At 37.7% G+C, this 12938-nt stretch overlaps 1 protein-coding gene across 4 annotated transcripts in view; it reads left to right on the plus strand.

Moving 5' to 3' along the window:
- XRN1 (5'-3' exoribonuclease 1) overlaps positions 1–5838 on the plus strand; it is a 37196-nt gene extending 31358 nt beyond the window's left edge. For all 4 annotated transcript variants that reach the window (XM_064457688.1, XM_064457689.1, XM_064457687.1 and 1 more), the window contains 6 exons: positions 264–420; positions 720–898; positions 1113–1226; positions 1306–1423; positions 2423–2574; positions 2775–5838. In XM_064457688.1, coding sequence (XP_064313758.1) covers positions 264–420; positions 720–898; positions 1113–1226; positions 1306–1423; positions 2423–2574; positions 2775–3065 — 1011 coding nt within the window. In that variant the 3' untranslated portion in view covers positions 3066–5838. The remainder of the gene's footprint in view (positions 1–263; positions 421–719; positions 899–1112; positions 1227–1305; positions 1424–2422; positions 2575–2774) is intronic.
- The last annotated feature ends 7100 nt before the right edge of the window (positions 5839–12938 follow it).

Here is a 12938-nt window from a genome sequence, read left to right on the forward strand (position 1 = left end):
TCAATGCTTCTATTTAAAGAAACTCCATGAAACCTCATACTGCCTTTTTAAACATACTGATGAGCTTTTCATTAGCTATTCTCAAAGAACATTAACAAACACATTTGTTTATGCTAAGATGCTGTTATCTGCTTTGATAAAATGTAACTGATAGGAAAACAAAAACTCAGATTTTGTTACTGATTATGATATTCACAGTTAAGAAGGTGGTAGTGTTATTTGAATGCCATCATGTCCCTGAATGGTTTATTTTATTTTTAAAGAAAGGAACACAGATGCTCAAAGAGATTTTGAAGATAGATGGCTCTGACCTGGAAACAAGGAATGAAGTGAAATCCCAAGTAAATGATGTTCCTGCTCCCCCTAGTAGACAGGATTGCCATGGAGCTGCCTTGCAATATAGACAAACAAAAAAAATGGGTATGTTTAGACATCAGCTCATAGTTCAGAGCTTCACCTTGTAGTGACATTTTAGAGCATAGCTAACAATATGGTACCGATTTTCAAAATCTAGTAATAAAATGTCCGCCTTTTCAGCTCTACTTCTTTACTCAGATCTAAAAATCTCTTTATGTATAATCCTGGGTTTTGTTAATCAGATATGAAAACACCAGAAAAAATTGAATATGCTTTTTTTTCTGCTAATAACAATGTTGCTGTCCTTTCAGTGCAGGAAATGTTTGTGATACAGCTTCCTTTTCTTCTTTTTCTTTTGTCAGCTGCTTATATGAACAAGCCTCATAACACTGGAGGCCCTCAGAACACACCAGCACTAGAAACTGGAGGTCATCCTTTTGCTTGTGCACAGCCTGCACTGTCTACTGTTTCTGAACTTTGTCGTATTTGTTCTCTTGTTGGAATGTCACAACCAGATTTCTCTTTCCTAAAAACACCACAGGTAAAAAGCTTTTTCTGCAAAAGTTGAAGTTCTCGACTTTGTTTCAATTGTTTTATGTTAAACATTTGGACTGAGCACTGAAATCCACCTAAAAATAAACCTTAGCTCCTTTTGTTGCCTTCTTTCAAAACAAGCAAATCCTCTGTTTCTATCTCACAGTTTCTTGTTTGTCAGCAGAACAAATTCCCTTAAAAATCTTATCTCATCTTTTTAGACCATGACAGTTTGTCACATAAAATTATCAAATGGTTTGTTGGTTCATGGACCGCAGTGTCATTCTGAAGCTGAAGCGAAGGAGAAAGCTGCGCTTTTTGCTTTACAACGTTTGGTGAGAAAGCAAAAAACCTTTTAAAATCTTTGTCTCTATTGCATTGTCTGTTTGTAATCCTCCATTTCCTTCTTTGTAGAGTTCTATAGGAGTAAACTTCCCTTTGCCTCCACCTCCACCAGTGTTTCCAAATTATCAACCACTGGGAGTTCCTGTAGCACCTGGATCTATTCCTCCAGTATTTGCACAACCCCCTGGTAAGTATTTGACTAGTACGCATTTCAAATATTGTCATGATATCCTGTAATTGTGTAATAGTTCTTTATATGAAAGTTAATGCCTTCAAGAAAGCCCCATTTTTGGTCTTCATGTATGTAGTTGTATGCCTGAACTGCTTTGAAAACAGTTCATGAACGTCTTCTCATCAATGTGCACATGAATTCAATACAAAGAATCATATATCTCCCAATTATTTCTTTTCAACAAGAATGTATTTGTCCATTCAGTTTTAGTTGATTTTTTGGTTGGGGGGTTCCCCTTTAAAACAATAGTAAGTAGTTCAAAGCTGATACTTCCAGTCCAGAATTCATAAGAAATCTCTTCCTTGATTTTCTACATGATTTTTTTCCCCCTGTATGGTTATCATTGCATTAGTGTTTTATTTGTTTATAACCAACTTTCACTGAAGTGCTGCATCACAATCCTGTTGTTGTACACTGCCAAACATTAGGATGGTAAGTAATCCCCCAAAAATTGCTGAAAACCCCAGTGGTGTTTCCGGTTCCCATCTATTTTGTATTCTAAAGCTCACATTCACAGCTAGTAATTAATGAGTCAGCACCATTATAGCAGCATCCTAGTAACCCATACAGCAGCTGCTACATCTGTTTTCCCCAGGGTTGCTGTATTGTTGACTTGTTTCGAAAGGATGGCCTAAACTTGCAACCTTCTACTAATACAGTTCACTGAGCTAACGATGCAAAGACCAAGTTGTATGTGCTCTGAAATGCAGATGCTGTGACTTAGTGCTCTTAACGGTGCCATCATCTGGGTGTAGTTCTGTAAAAGCAGAACTGTTTGAGGTTTTTTTGGTAATAAATAAATACTTACCTATTTTGAAATGAAAATGAAGAATATGAGGCTTTATTGGAAAAAGAAACAGCATGCAGACAAATGTAGTTGGGGTACTATTGGGTCTAGGGGAGTTGGTATTCTCTTCTTGAGGAAAGAGAGCTAAAAGTTATTTATTTTCACAGCTAATATAATGCCTCCATCATCTCACATGTTTGGTCCAGTGTCCTGGGGAACTCCAGTGCCTAAACATTATTATCCTGGCTCCTATCCAGGAAATGTGTCTCTTGCAGGAACTATACCAGTTGGTTCTCACAACCAGTTTATACCTCTGCAGGTAAGATTGGCAGGTTTGTCTTAATACTCTATTTTTGTAAAAAATATGTCTACATGGTGAATGCAACATCATCCTCACTCTGAAGCCCTATTTAGTATTACAGTTTTTTACAATAGTTTTCTATGCATGTTTTCTAAAAGTGGAATATTTGCAGTTTTTTGAGAATGCATTCTGTTAAATAATATTTATTTAATTTAAAGGTAACTAAAAAAAGGGCTGCTAGCAAGAAAAACTTTGAGCTCAAGGAGTTTCAGAGTTCCCCTCAAGCTGCACCACTAAAGAATGAACAGCCAGTGTCTTCTGACCACATTCAGCAAGATAGTTCTTCAGCTCCTTTAAAATCTCCTCAAGCTGCTCAATCCACTGTTTCATTTCAAGACAATGTGGCTACTCCAAGTGTTCCTCATAACAAATCAGCACCAAACACTTCCAGCAAGCGAAAGCCAAGAAAGCTGGCTGTCAATTTTGGCGCACCAAAATCTTCAGAATAAATATGGTAGCTAGGTGTATTTTATCTTTAACTCTTCCCCCACTGTTATGTTCTATCATTTAAAAAAATCAGAAAGCTCTATTAAAAAGACCAGCCACTTTAAGTATAATATAGAATGAAATACATTTTATTTGCTATGATTTTCAGGTTGTTATGAAAACTATAAAAATTATGTTAAAATTTAATTATTTTGACTTAAATTAGCAAAAGCCAGGAAATGCTGAGTTAAGGTTACCATGCCATCCATTGTGCCTAGTTTTCTAAACAGTGGCTTACAGACTATACTGGGTAAGCAGCAATAACAGTGGCAACCTTAATTCAGAATTGCCGTGCGTCTTGGGAGGGATATGGAACGGTAATAAGTTGGGCATCAAACATTGCTTAGTATGACATTTTGTATTCTAGCTTATTTTCAAATAGTGTAATAAGACAGAAAAGAAAAATGATTTAAGTGCAGCTTTTATATTGGCTTTCCAGGCCCTTCTGAGTTGAATCAGTGTAGCTAAAACCTATCTACAGTGGAACTGCCAAATTTGCTTTAACTATGAACTGCTAGGTTTTGTACCAAAGGGCAACAACTTCACAACTTTCAAAATGTAGGTACTGTCGTATCTCTAGTATTTGAGTGGCAAAACGTGGCTGCTGGTGCAGAATCTGTTCAAGGAGATTAATTTATAGGATGTATTGAATAAAAAAATATATTTGCGAAGTAAAGACCTCTTTGGTAAAGTACATTTAATTTTTTAATCTAGCAGCATTATCAATTTTGTTGTTTTCTGATGATAAAATAACACAGATATATACTACAGATCTGCGTAGCCTCCTGAAATGCTAGCGATATCCTGATTTTTTTTCTGAATTACAGAATGGCCAGAGTTTAAAGATGTCCATTTGTGTAGTATAGCTGTCAGAGTTATGTTCAGAGTCCATTTCTCCCTCTAACAGTCTGCGCCCTAAAAGCCTCTGTATGGTGGGTTATTTTTTGTTGCTAGTGACTTTTAATATTTATTTTTTAGCTTTGTGATATAAGCGCTGTGTAGCAAAATTAAATTATCAGAAGCTGTTACTATTTGTTCCCTAAGAATATTTAGACAAAAAGTTGACCTTTATTTTTGGAGGGAGTAAAAGATCATTCTTAGTTCATATAGGAAGAAAAGAAGGCTCAAAGGTCCCTGTACTACTTTTAACCCACATGTACTGTACTTACTGACATTAATAAGAAATCTTCAGTCTAAGAGAAAATTTGAAGCCCCAGTTGGTGCTGCTTACTGATGTTGATTTAAATTCTGTTTTTCTTCTTTATTCTAATCTGTTCCAGAAAATATATTTTTCCTTTAAGCCTAGGAAGCTTAGAAATAAAGCATACTTAAGTGATTCACTTTGTTGCCTCTGAACAGGTTTCATGTTGGATCTGCAAGTCTGTAGACTTTCTTTCAGTTCCCCTACCTTGTCCTTTGCCTCCATTTCTTCGTGTAGGACCAAGTTTCACACTCTTACCATGTTATAGGATTTTTTTTTAATACTGATTTCTCTGAAAAAGTTGTTGCCCCAGCAGTATTTGTAGAATAGCAGCAAGCCCTATAAAAAGGATCACAGAGGTAAAAACAAGGTTAAGAAATTTTATTTCATTTTACTTAGTATCACAAACCTTGCAGAATAGGCTATATACAGGCTTAAAATACTCTGATTTTGATTTTGTTATTCTCTTTATAGCCATTTAGTCTCAAGGGGGTTTGAAGCCATATTCTGTGAAGGGAAAGTTGTACATTTTGGTGATCTATTGTCATGAGCAACACGAGACTGACACGATGCTGACACGCCAATATTTTACAAATGTTTATGTGAAGTTTAGTTATGAGACACAGATGTTAGCCCCCCGTATCAGGTATGAATTATCTGATCAACAGAGAAAAGATCTGTTTATAAATTCTGTGATGGAGATGAGACTATGTATCATTCTTATATCACAGAACTTTGACATATCAGGATAGCCAATTTATGCAGCTTTTTTAGACACAAAGTTATGAAGGACCCTATACTCTTAACACCAGTAAACACAGCAATTTTTATGATTAATTACTTCAGACTAAGACTTTCCCTCTTCAAGTAGAATTGCTACATTTAGTATATATAGCTGGTTAAACACTTAACTCTGTAGCTGCTGCATATTGTATTAGTCCCTGGTTTTTAGTTTATATGTTCTGTGATACTGACTGCCTGGTGCCCAGTTAATTACAGTTTTACATGTCCTAGAAGATGTAACATCTGCATTGACCTATGCCATGTCCCCTGTGATTTCAGTTTTATATTTTAACAAGGTGATTCTGTTTAATTCATACAGATAGAAATTTAAACTTTTTTTTTCTCATATATATAAAGTATTTTGTAAGCACTGGAGTTTTTCATTAGATCTTATACAGAGCAGTATTTTACTAAAAATCCAAAAGGGAAGACTTTTATGTGCGCATTTTTGTAGTTTCTGATTTTTTTAAAATAACTTTTCATTGTATATCTGCCAAGTGAAATGTTTTAAATTTGCATATGAATGGATACAGAATGTATTTTTTGTGCTGTTTAGTGTTAAGTGTGCATTTGCAGATTTTTAGCATGTAGTTGCACAAAGGACTGTGCAAAGATATTTTAAAATATGACTATATGATACACTGAAGGAAAAACATTCAGAAAAAATGCTATATAAAACTCTAATGCAATAGAATAATTTTATAAATTGTGTCTGTGTCTGCTTGGATTAAATATTGAAACAAGAAACATTACTTATTTTCACTGTTTTATTTCCAAATACTATGTGGGAATTTCTGTATGCCCCAAACCAAAATTTTAAGATATAAATTAAATCTCATTAAGTCCAATTTCCGTGACTCTTAGAAGCAGCAGCTGCCCACCTCTGAGCTGTTTCTTAGTTTGCTAAAAACCAAGAAGTTTGTTAAAAAGGCTGTTGGTCGCTTTCCATTTAAAAGGTTGTAACTAGATGCTGGTCTTCCTAAATATCTTTGGCCTCTGTCACCCATTAGATTTAAAGAAAAAAAAAAAAAAAAAAGCTGTAGGAAAGGCAGTAAGATTACTTTCCAGCCTTAGGCGTTCTTAACAAGGTGCAAGAACAGCTGAGGGCTGAAAAAATAGGAGGAAAATTGGAGGAGCCATGGCTACCTGGAAATATTTGACACCCTAATGTGAAACCTTTTTCTGTAGCTGGAGCAAAACATTGTGCTGAGATTTTTGCTAGAGTAGAATAAAAACAGTTACCTCATTTCCAACAAGGCTTCTGAATGAAGCATAATGACAAATTGCACCAAAACCAGTGTAATGTGTTTCAATTTCTTCAAGAGGCAAATGGCAAGTTACATTTCATAATTCGATTTCCTCATCCCCAGTAATAGCAGGTTTTTTACATTAAAAATTGCCAAATTAACGTTACTGGATTTTTACCCTTATTTTAGAGAGGGTAAATAGATTTCTTCACCTTTGTATTGTGTATTTATGCCATGTGCTGAGTTTTGTTGTCTTTGAACAGTCATCTCTAAGATTATGTTCAAACTGTTCTTGTTTCCTTTGAAAGCATAATGAACACGGTAGTTGTGCCAGGTAATTCTTAGTTATCTTTGGCTGTGAGCTACGAACTTCGTTAGGATCTGTCTTTTGCCAACTGCAGCACCAGCTTTTCACGTAGTGAGATGTTCTCCTTCTCATAGATTGTGTGGATTGGCTTGTTTAAAGCAACTAGATAAAGAATTGGAGGACACACTTAACGCGACCAGCTGCTGCACCTTTGTCTAATGATATTCTGTACAGAGCAACAGTCTCGCTGGTATAGACATTCAAGTCCTGTTACTCAACATGAAGATATCAAGACACAATCTTGCATTTCTTAAGATGTCTTCAAGTTATTAGCCAATGGACTATGAAGTTATCCTGCATGACAAGTTCTGCCTCATTACTTTTCCCATCTCAATATATATCACTAAAGAAAATTAAATTAAGTAAAAGGATAACTTTAAAATATATCAGTTTGTGCATAATAAATCTTGCATGGACACTCCCATTCAAAAATTAAGTGACTTTTGTTCAATTCAGTTTAGTTAATCTGAACTGCTATATAGATGACCCCTCAGAGTAAGGAATCTCAAAAGAAGGAATGGTTACTTACAGTAAGGGATTTTTTTTTTTTTTGAGATGTGATCTCCATATGTATTCCATTATCAGCCTTCCTTACTACTCAGAGACAGTTATGTTCTTCTCTTTCTGTCTCTGGAAAGGGGACACTGTGACACCAAGGGCATAAGGGCACTCTGAATACACACTCTTGGGCAAAAGAATCCAAATTCAGGTGCATGCGGACCCCATGAATAGTGAGACTAACTGATATATATTTCGAGGAATCGGCTCTCGTGAGGTAAGTGGCTGTTGTTTATTATCAAAAGAATCCATGGTTCCCACAACAGTTCCTTGTTGCTGCCAATTTTTGATGGGGTGTTTACTCTTATTTTTCTGTAATTTACAAACTTCCTGTTTCTTTTCTGCTTTGAAAGGCAATACAAATCAAAATGAACAGGAGTCACAGTGTCATCAAGTGCAAGCAGTAAACCTGATTGCTGTTTTTTGAAAGGACAGAGGAAACATTTTTCATTAAAACTTAATATTCTGATAAAACTTGGTCAGTAAATGTTACTGCATCAGCACTGCTTTATGAAGGGTGACAATCACCCTTAGTCCTGTGTTCTGTGTAATGGCAAGAAAGATAGAGGCTGGTAATCAAAAGCCAAAATGTAATTTCTGTGCCAGTAACAATAGCAATAAAATTCAAAGTTGGCAACTTTTAGCATGTTGAGGGTACAGGGTAAAGCAAGAACCGTGATTCCAGTTCAAGTGAGTGATCTATTTCAGAGTAACCTATGCATGCTTTAGATATAGCACTAATTGAGGATAGAATGTGACATTTACTATTAGCTCCTGATGTTTCTCCTGGTACATAATTATCTGAACAGCTTAAATGCTTTGTCAGTCTATGAAACTTAGCTCAACAGGGCAAATGGAGAACGGTGTGGGCTGCTGGAATGTCCGAGTTTTCACTAAGCCTATGTTGAGATGGTTCATTCTTCTAGATTTTTCTGTGTTTTAAATGTTTTCTTTTTCTTTCTCCTTGCTTTCTTAATTCCTTTTTTTGTTGTTGTTGGTTTTTTTTAAGTGTCTAGGTCTTATTGAAACAATAGTTCCTAAGTGCTTTTTTTCATCTCTTTAGCCTCTAGTATATCCATTCCCTTGTTCTTAAACTTCATTGATGGCAGTTTTCCTCTCTCTATTTTTAGATTTTTTCCTGTGAATTTCCAGACCTTGAAATCAATGTACTTTTAAAGGGCTGTTCAGCCCTGGATTTTCTAGGTACAAATGACCATTCCTCACATGTACACACAGACACTCACAGACATACACACACACAGAGGTATGGGACTCGGTCTCTTATTTTCTCAAAGCTATTCATAGTTCTGTCATTTCTAGTCCACATCATAGTTCCTTAAGAGACATCTGGAGGGTGATGGACATTATCTCATTATATATGCATTACACACCTCCAAATACAGATATTACTTAGGATGGGTTAAAAGCATGGGCAAATAATGAAACAGTAACAGAGTAAGTACACCAGTTTTCACTTCACTGGCTTTGGCAGCTAAATTCTTGGCTTAAAACTTAATTGTCCTGAAGGAGTCCACCTCAGAAGGTCACTTCTGTCGCAGAGCTGGCAGAAAGGAAGGACCACTTGTGCCTCAGGAACAATGCAAAACCTCACGTACGTGGGCACAGTTTTGATGTGCAATTCTCTAGTGAAAATACTGGCTTAACCAGTCACTTATTACTTGTTCCCACTGGATCATGCCAAACTGTTTGGATTGCCGCATTGTGAACCATATCAAAGAATTCATCTGATTGAAACTCTTTCCCCCGTGTTATTTTTCAGCCTGATAGTTCGCCATGGAGCCACGAGAACAGCTGTGTTGGTACTACAGTTTGCAGTGTGAGGGCGGGATGATTTAGCAAGAGTGGAACTGCTTAAGAAACATCCCATCACTGCCTAAAACTGAAATCACCCATGAAGCTAACATGCTAGATTAACTGACGTCATTGTATGTGGTTCTGTCTGACTTCAAGGAAAGTGGTAAATTCTGGCAGGAGTACAGGAGGAACTGCTGAGAATGGTCACATGATAAATTATTGCAGCAAAATTGGCCAAAAGGCCATCGCTTTCATTGTGGGCCATCTGTTAAGTTCCAGGCAAGGCTTAATGAATGATGTATGTGGGCTGCATCAACCCATGGAACAATAGAAATTGGTGGGCTCGCTCTTCTTTAAATGCAAACTGACTGAGGACCCTGAGGTCAATGCTTTCATAATGTTAAAATTTGTTGAAATGGTAGAGCTAAGGAAGCGGCTAAAATGGTAAATAAGAGTTTGATGAGGCAGTAGAAGGGTCGATACATCTTGACAAAATACAGCTAAGGAAGGGAAGTTAAAGAAAAAACATGCATTACAAGTCTGGGTCTTGGTCTCCTAGATTTCAATAGCTAGAATTCTGTTAGCACTGTCAGTGGGAAGTTCAATTCTTACTGGAAGCCTGGGGTGAGTGAAGAGGCTCCTATGTATCAGTCACACGACAGAAATGCACCTAAGAATACCTATTCAAAATACAGTTTAAGTAATAACTTGAAATTTTAATTTTCTGGTCCTAGAAAATCTGCTCCTAGAAAATGTCAAGATCATGTTTTCTTTGTAGTAGTTAGGCCTGCTGGATCTGTAGCACTCCTGTTGCTCAAGGCCTATTTTAACCAGAATAGCTGGAGCAAATCCCTCTTGCTCGGCATCCTCTAAAGAGTACTTGTTTCTGTCTGAAACATGCTCAGCATGATGACGTTGCTTACAAATATTCAATATAAGTTACTTGTGGTGGGTTTTGCCATTGCTGCCAGCAATGCATGATCTTCTTGTCCCTGATGTTCTGCCATTTGGTTGGTTTTACTTCATAATAACTCCTTTCCTTTGCTACAGCTTTGGATGGGTCCCTGGAGTACCTCCACTCCTTCATTTGGTTTGACATTCCAGTAAAAGGTAAGACCAGTCATGCTTTTCCAAGACCAAAGAAACTGAGGACTTCAGCATGGAAGATGCAGAAGTATGGGACAAAGCTGCTGCAGTAATTTTTATAATAATAACAACGATTATTGTTTTGTGACCCCAAGTGTGTGAATTCTTTGCCTTCTGAACGGTGGAAATGACACCTGCATGCTCTCACTCGAACAGGAAAACTAGGGTGGTAGTAGTGGTCATGCAGACTGGTTAGCAGTGTTGCAGTGCAATGTAAGATAGGTTTGGAGGGTGGCAGTACATTTTCGCTTTAAATTGAATGTTTCTAGTCTGTGCTAAGGTGAACTCAGGGCTTTTACCCATGTTGGCAATAAGATTTTTCTCTGAAGGTGACAGGTTTTGGGTAGACAAAGAGTGCCTGTGCAGGAATATTATTTATCACAAAATAAGCTAATGCCAGATAAGTCACGTATGGACAAGCTATGTATGTCTGAAAACCCATTGCCTCCTTTATTGCATTGCTTTTATCGCATTGCAGACAGAAAAATAATACAAAATTTGTAAATTGTAAGCCTCTCATAAATTGAGCAGTTCTAATACATACTGTATAACTGAGATTATGTATGGACTGCAACTATGCAAGTTGGTTCACATTATCTTTTTCCAACATATATCACACACACACACAGAGAATCACAGGTTGGAAGGGACCTCAGGGATCATCTAGTCCAACCTTTCTGGGAAAAGCACAGTCTAGCCATGATGGCCCAGCACCCTGTCCAGACGACTCTTGAAGGTGTCCAACGTGGCTGAGTCAGCCACTTCCCTGGGGAGATTATTCCAATGGTGTTCCTTTTCAAGATGCATCTAAGGTCTTATTAAATAGTAAAGAGAGTTTAAGATTTGCATGAAGAAATGGGCTTATGGTCACTTCCATGGAATAAAGTGCCTCAGGGGGGTATGTATTTGTTAGATCAAGAGCTTGTAAAAGAAAAAAGTCACCTGCACTTCCATTTTCTTTTTGAAGCTTTGCTTCATCTTGTGGTGAGGCTGGCCCCACTTGTATTGATACTGTAGAAGCATGAAGGATGTCTAGATGCATTCTCCCAGTTTTACTGAAGGCTTCCTAGCTTTTGAGTATTTAGAGAGGTTTTAGTCTTTTATACCAGTTACACATGTTGAATCTTATTTAGGGAGCTTTCTTCAGGAGTTCTAAATAATTATTATTTACCAAAACTAACAGAATAACTAAATTAGTTTGAAGAAAAATAGTTGTAATCAGATATGAAGTACTTGATACCTTATTAGCTGTATATCAAGGGATTATAACTTGTCAAGTTAAAGAGAATATAAAAGTTCAAGAAATTATGACTTTTTAATGAGTTGTTCCTTCGGGAGGAGAGGCAAAGCAGCTATTCCTTGGCTTTTTTTTTTCATGTGCTTTCAGTTCCCCATCACCCAAACCGTTGTCCCGGTGACCTCTACAACTGCAGGGGTGAGGTGGGAGCTGTCATACACCATTCCCAGATTATTATCCGCAGTGAGACAGATTGTTTATTAACGCACGTCACTGATGAGCTGTCAGGCGGTTCACATAGACCACAATTTAATAAATTTTCCACTGTACTTAAGCAAGTCATTTTAACCCACAGAGTAAGTGCAATACATAATAAGACAAAAGTTGGTAGGCGAAGACACGTGAGATCAGGGGAAGGAGGATACAACCTGTTTGGTGGTCCAGCTGTCTGCAGCAAGGTCAAAGGTGGTGGGGGTCTTGAGCCAGCTCAGAGGGAGCTCTACCAAGTTGCTCCCAATCTCCAATTTTATGTGCTGGAGCTGGTGTAAAGCCCCTAGTCCAAACATATCTTTGTACCCAGGGTCTTAATTGCCACAGCATACCCTGCTACGCCTTTTGGAGCTGAACAGGGGCTGTTTGGGTAGTGAAATGATGGGATGGGGACGGGAAGGCCTCATGGTTTAGCAAAAATGTTCATGCTTCTGTAATTTAAAAGAGCAACACAACTAAACCCCCAACCACGAGTTGTGCTTGTGATTAGTGTTCAGCTGCAAGTGGGCGACAGCTTCTTGATTTGGTTTAAATACTTCCCCGAGGGTGTTCTGTTAGAAACTGTCTAGGCTATTGACCTAAGTTTAGGCCTAACTTTGTGGCAGCTGATAAGCACTGTAGGGAGTGGCAGAGGCCACTGGGGCTGGGGGCTAAGCAAGGGCTGACTACTAAGTCTTCACCTAGTCCCGCCCCTCACCTCGGCCTCATTGTGGTGATTCCCTCTTCAGCAGGCACTTGATGTTAGTCTGGTCCCAGGGTCAGGACCCTGCGGGAGCCTTTCCTTATGTGCCTTTCACTGTTGTTAGTATTCCTTGTTTAAAGGTCCAGCAACATCAGACTGTTATCCCACATATTCTCCTTTTGTTGTTCATAGTGCAACTTTTTGTAAGAGGGGCCAAACAGAAGTGTAAGGGGAAAAGTATTTTCTTTGTATTTCTTGCTTTTGCTTTTCCTGCTCTAATTAAATGAGTTACAGCTAACTAATTCTTCTGATTAAATTGGGGTTAAACCTAAATTCTACTGATACTAGTTTGAAGTTGACCATCCTGAATTTTATTGCTTAACTGAGAGTATTTCCAGTTGTTCCTGTTTAAAAACCACCACCTCGTCTAGGGGCAGTAGGGGAGTATTTCTGTCATCAACTCCGTTCCAACGGTAATTTTAAACGTGGCTCCTCTATGAAGGAAAGCAGTGGCTCAAGAGAATGGCTGA

Source organism: Phalacrocorax carbo, chromosome 7 (genome assembly GCF_963921805.1).
Source record: "Phalacrocorax carbo chromosome 7, bPhaCar2.1, whole genome shotgun sequence".
Taxonomy (NCBI): domain Eukaryota; kingdom Metazoa; phylum Chordata; class Aves; order Suliformes; family Phalacrocoracidae; genus Phalacrocorax; species Phalacrocorax carbo.